The following is a 4,526-nucleotide window of genomic DNA, read 5'->3' as shown; positions in this document are numbered from 1 at the left end:
CTTTCAATCTCGAATCCACAACGGCTCTGGAATCGTTGGCCGGTCCCATCATGGCCGTTCCACTCGGATGGTACAACGTGGTAGACAAGTGTTTAAGGCTACATTCCCAATATTCATCGGTACCTGGCTTCGTGTGTTGACATCCGGGAATGTTAAGATAATATAACGTCATGTTGTACTTCTTCAGAGCCTCGGTGTTTAATAAAGCCTTAGCGATATCCACGGATTTCAACAACATTTTGAAATCTTCCTTCTCGACGAAATAATTCGCATGGATCTTAACAGGATCGGCCGGATTAGTGTTACGCAACTCGAGAAAACCTCGGCTCAAAGGTCTTATCAATATAGGACAAATAGAGATCAAGTTCGTTTCCATTACATCCTTTTGTATTTCTTGCAAAATGTCATTGTCCATATTGAATGATTGAAATAAATATAATAATCCGTTGCTGTATCGTTGATACGGTACGAACATTAATTGAACATTCGGATATTTCGAATGAGGATCGTTCACGTTCACGAAGCCGTTGAGATCGAGCGGAAGAACGCGTAATGGGCCAGTATTGAATTCCAAATAATCATAAATATCGTCTAACTTATTCTTCTCGCTAGGAGAAGATGTCACCGATTCATTCGAATAGGAGTAGTATAATCCTAACCATATCGCGTGATCTTGAAGATTCCTCCCGACAGGCAGATCGACAAGAGTGGATATTCCCATTTCTTTCAAATGCTCCTTTGGCCCGATTCCCGAGAGCATCAATATCTGAGGACTGGCGATACTTCCCGCCGACAAAATCACTTCCTTCGTCGCTCTCACATTCACCGATTTGTTGTTGCTCAAAGTGATTCGTACACCGACCGCCCGTTTACCCTCGAACAGAATCTTGTCCACTCTGCTCGACATCATTACGTACAGATTCTTTCTGTTTTTGATCGGGGAGAGGAAAGCTTTTGCACAATTTTGCCGTTGCCCATTGTCGAGAGTACCCATCGCTCTTCCAAATCCGATAAAACGATCGTTGTTCAATGGTTCGAGAATATCGTATCCAGCCTCGTGCATGGCTTCCAACATTATATTCTGCAAGTCTGTTGCAGTGTAATTGTAGTGTCTAATTTTTATAGGACCGTCTGATCCGCAATAATCGGTACCATGCTCGGCTATGTATTCGGATGAACAGCTCGACGATTTTCTAAAGTATGGAAGTACTTGTTCGTAATTCCATCCAGGATTTCCTAAATTTGCCCAAGTGTCGTAGTCTCTTTTGTTGCCAAGGATGTACAACATGGCGTTGATAACGGAACTTCCACCAAGGGTTTTACCTTTCGACCATCTGCATCGTTTGTCGACTTGGCTCAAGCAGGCGTCCTTTAGATATTCGATCTTTATACAGAAATGATTATAATTAGATTAGAAGAATTTAAAATTATCTTAAAATGATCAGATTACACGATTTATTCCGTACAAATATATTGTAATTTATATACCTCTCTCAAATTATTGAAATTAATCATTGAAATAAAATTTGTATCGTATATTTTTTTCAAGAGCAAGAAAACATACATACACTATTCTTTTTTAAATAATTATTAAAATTAGTTTATTTACTTTTACCTTATAAGCATAATCCTGTGACAAGCCCAAGTTTTTGATGAAGAAAGCAGGTGGTGCGGTTTCGGGTAAAGGATATCCTCCTCTTTCGATTAACAGAACCTTCCAATTCTCCACTTCCGTTAATCTGCGAGCCAAAACAGATCCCGCGGTTCCACCACCAACGATCACAAAATCGAATTCCATGCTCGATCTTAAAACATCATTTACGCGATCTCTGGGATATTCATCCGGGTTGTTCAGTTTACAACGGGACGCTATTAACGTTTGTATCAAGAAAGTAAATGTGGAGGCTGGTGACGATTGGAATGACGATGTACAAGTTCTGCTCATACACGATTNTATATATAAGAATATATATTCAATTAATGTTTTTCTGTGTGAAGGAAATATTTAAAAGTTATTTTAACTCTCATCATTTAGGTAAATAGTCTAATCTTATTTAAAAAAAAAAAATTTCGAAATGCAAGGTTAATATACATTATTATTGAAATAATTATTGATTATAATAGAGACAATTATTGAGATAATATGTTAATTCATATAATGCTATGAATATTTATAGATATCAAGTAGTAATATGAAAGATATTTAGATATTATCTTATCTATCGATAAAATAAAATGCATTTCAATGTAAAACGAAATTACAGTAGATTTAAAAAAATTGATATATCTTTGGTATTTACTTTAAAAAAGTAAGGTATATTTTTTTATATGTTACTATATTATTATGATGCGATGAGATATTTGAAAAGTAGAGCTAAACGATAATACAATTTCTTATTATTCGCATTTAAATACATTTATGATAATTTCAAGATACTTATAGTTTATAGGAGCGTGATGCTCAATATAATGTCACATAAATAATGGTTTGAAATTGTTAATGAAATTAGTGAAAAAAATTAGCTTAATTTGAATTCAAATTAGATTTGATTTTAAAGAAAATGAAATATCGAATAATATTCTCTCTTTTTGATTTTATATCTATAAAGTTATAAATATATTTATTTCGTTTCATTTTCTTTTTTATTATTATAAAACTAACCAATATAATGTATGAAATTTTTTGTTATCTAAACATTTTTATGTCCTAATTCATAAAATTCATAAAGATTTTATGATAAAGATTCTATACATTATCAAATATATTATTTCGATTCGTTATTCAATTTTTTTCTATGCATTATGCTTTAAAATATAAATTACTTGCAAAAATATTTTCTTTTGATTTAACTTTGATTTGTGACGAAACAAAGACAATTTGAAATTTTTGGAAATTTAAAAAAGAATAGAGAGAGAAAAGTATCATTTTTTTACTAAATTGTCTTATTATGATTCATGCTATACATAAAAATTTAAATGTTAGTTGAATATTAAGTTGAATAGTTGAAGAAATTTTAATAATTTGACAAAGAAAATCAAGTAAAGAAATAATGTTTCGCTAGTATCTCATATCCATTTCCCAATTTCTGATTTCTACGTTTGAGAACAAAATTGAGAATAAAATAAATTGTTCTCTTATTGTTGTAATTGTCTCTTATATTTCACCATCATTATTATAAATCTCGTGCAATTTTTTGCAAATGATTGCAACAAAATCGATTTTACGTTATAAGAAAAGAACTCATGAATACCAGTATGTGTTTGATTTCGACGAATAAAAATATAATTTTGAATTACACTTACTTCGTATATAATCGTCCTACAGAAAGATTCTAAATGTTCAATTCTGTGGAACAACTTGTAGAAACAACTCGTAGAAACAGCAGAAATAAATTGATCAAATTGTTGTAAGTACACTCAGAATAATAGTCATTCACAACATGACGCATACGATTATATAACGCCTTCGAAATTGATTTATTAACGTGTATAAGTATAATGACGTATTATAGTTAGATAAATTGAAAGATAATGATAAGAAAACTCGATTATTTCACTTTTAAATTATTAATAATAAATTTTTAAAATTGCAGTGAAACAATTTTGATTTTCTCGAAAACTTATAAGGATCGAGTTCACCATATAACGCGAAAGATTTTTCTTGCAGGCATAATCGATAAAAAAAGGAGAGATCGTCGACCCTTCGATATTTCTTTCATCATTTTACAAATTCATAGACGATATTCTTCCGAGGCGTTAAATTACGATCCACGTCCGTGACCTGGATTTAAACAAACGATATAAATATAAATTAATTGAAAGTAAATGGGCCCTCTTATACATTCGTAACATCAAATTCGGTGACAGAGACACGACAAATTTTTCTTAGTTGGAATGTACAGGGTGTGTAAAAAAAAAACAATAAGTAACCATCGTTCTACGTTCCCTGTGGATCGATGGATTATTTTATTAAAAAAAAAATATTTTTTGCCTCAAATCAGATCCTTTTTCAAGCTTCTTTTTATCGAATTGACTACGATAAATGACACGAAATCACGGCCTTATTCCTCTTGTACACCCTGTACAATGTTGCTACGAAATAAAAGTCACGGACCACGCTACGACACGCGGATTTGCGTAATTTAAAAAGTCGAATTTCTTCGTGCGAGTTCTCTCTATATTGGGGCGAGACAGGTGTGTTTCTGTATTCTCACCAGACCGGAGAAACCGCCTCGGCCCCCGATTAATTTCACGCGGACGTAATCGTTGCTGTTTTGCATCGGTGCGATTCACAGAATTTTATTATATGCCCGAGACTTTTACTCCTCCTTGTAAAAGCTTCGCGTGAAAACTTGCTCGAGTGGAATTGCCTGCGATAAAAAGAGAGGAAAAAAAAGAACAAGAAAGAAGAACTTATACACCTGTAGCTTTATTTTCTAAGCCTGGCCGAACGTTTCCACTTACTCGTACGTACGTATATATATATATATTCGTACATGCGCATTTTCCAACATTTTCAACATATT

At 32.9% G+C, this 4,526-nt stretch overlaps 2 protein-coding genes across 2 annotated transcripts in view; both read right to left on the bottom strand.

The window, feature by feature from the left end:
- LOC102671248 (glucose dehydrogenase [FAD, quinone]-like) overlaps positions 1 to 1,957 on the bottom strand; it is a gene marked incomplete at its 5' end in the record, with an annotated part of 2,285 nt that extends 328 nt beyond the window's left edge. Inside the window, 2 exons of the mRNA XM_031513854.1 lie at positions 1 to 1,384; positions 1,616 to 1,957. Coding sequence (XP_031369714.1) covers positions 1 to 1,384; positions 1,616 to 1,957 — 1,726 coding nt within the window. The remainder of the gene's footprint in view (positions 1,385 to 1,615) is intronic.
- LOC102672236 (glucose dehydrogenase [FAD, quinone]-like) overlaps positions 1 to 4,526 on the bottom strand; it is a gene marked incomplete at its 3' end in the record, with an annotated part of 73,961 nt that overhangs the window by 12,860 nt on the left and 56,575 nt on the right. The gene's annotated exons all lie outside the window — the stretch shown is intronic.

The sequence above is a fragment of the Apis dorsata genome, unplaced genomic scaffold (genome assembly GCF_000469605.1).
Source record: "Apis dorsata unplaced genomic scaffold, Apis dorsata 1.3 scaffold_42, whole genome shotgun sequence".
In the NCBI taxonomy this organism is placed as follows: Eukaryota; Metazoa; Arthropoda; class Insecta; order Hymenoptera; family Apidae; genus Apis; species Apis dorsata.
Note: the sequence above shows the minus strand (reverse complement) of the source record. Positions and strands in the feature narration are given on the sequence as shown.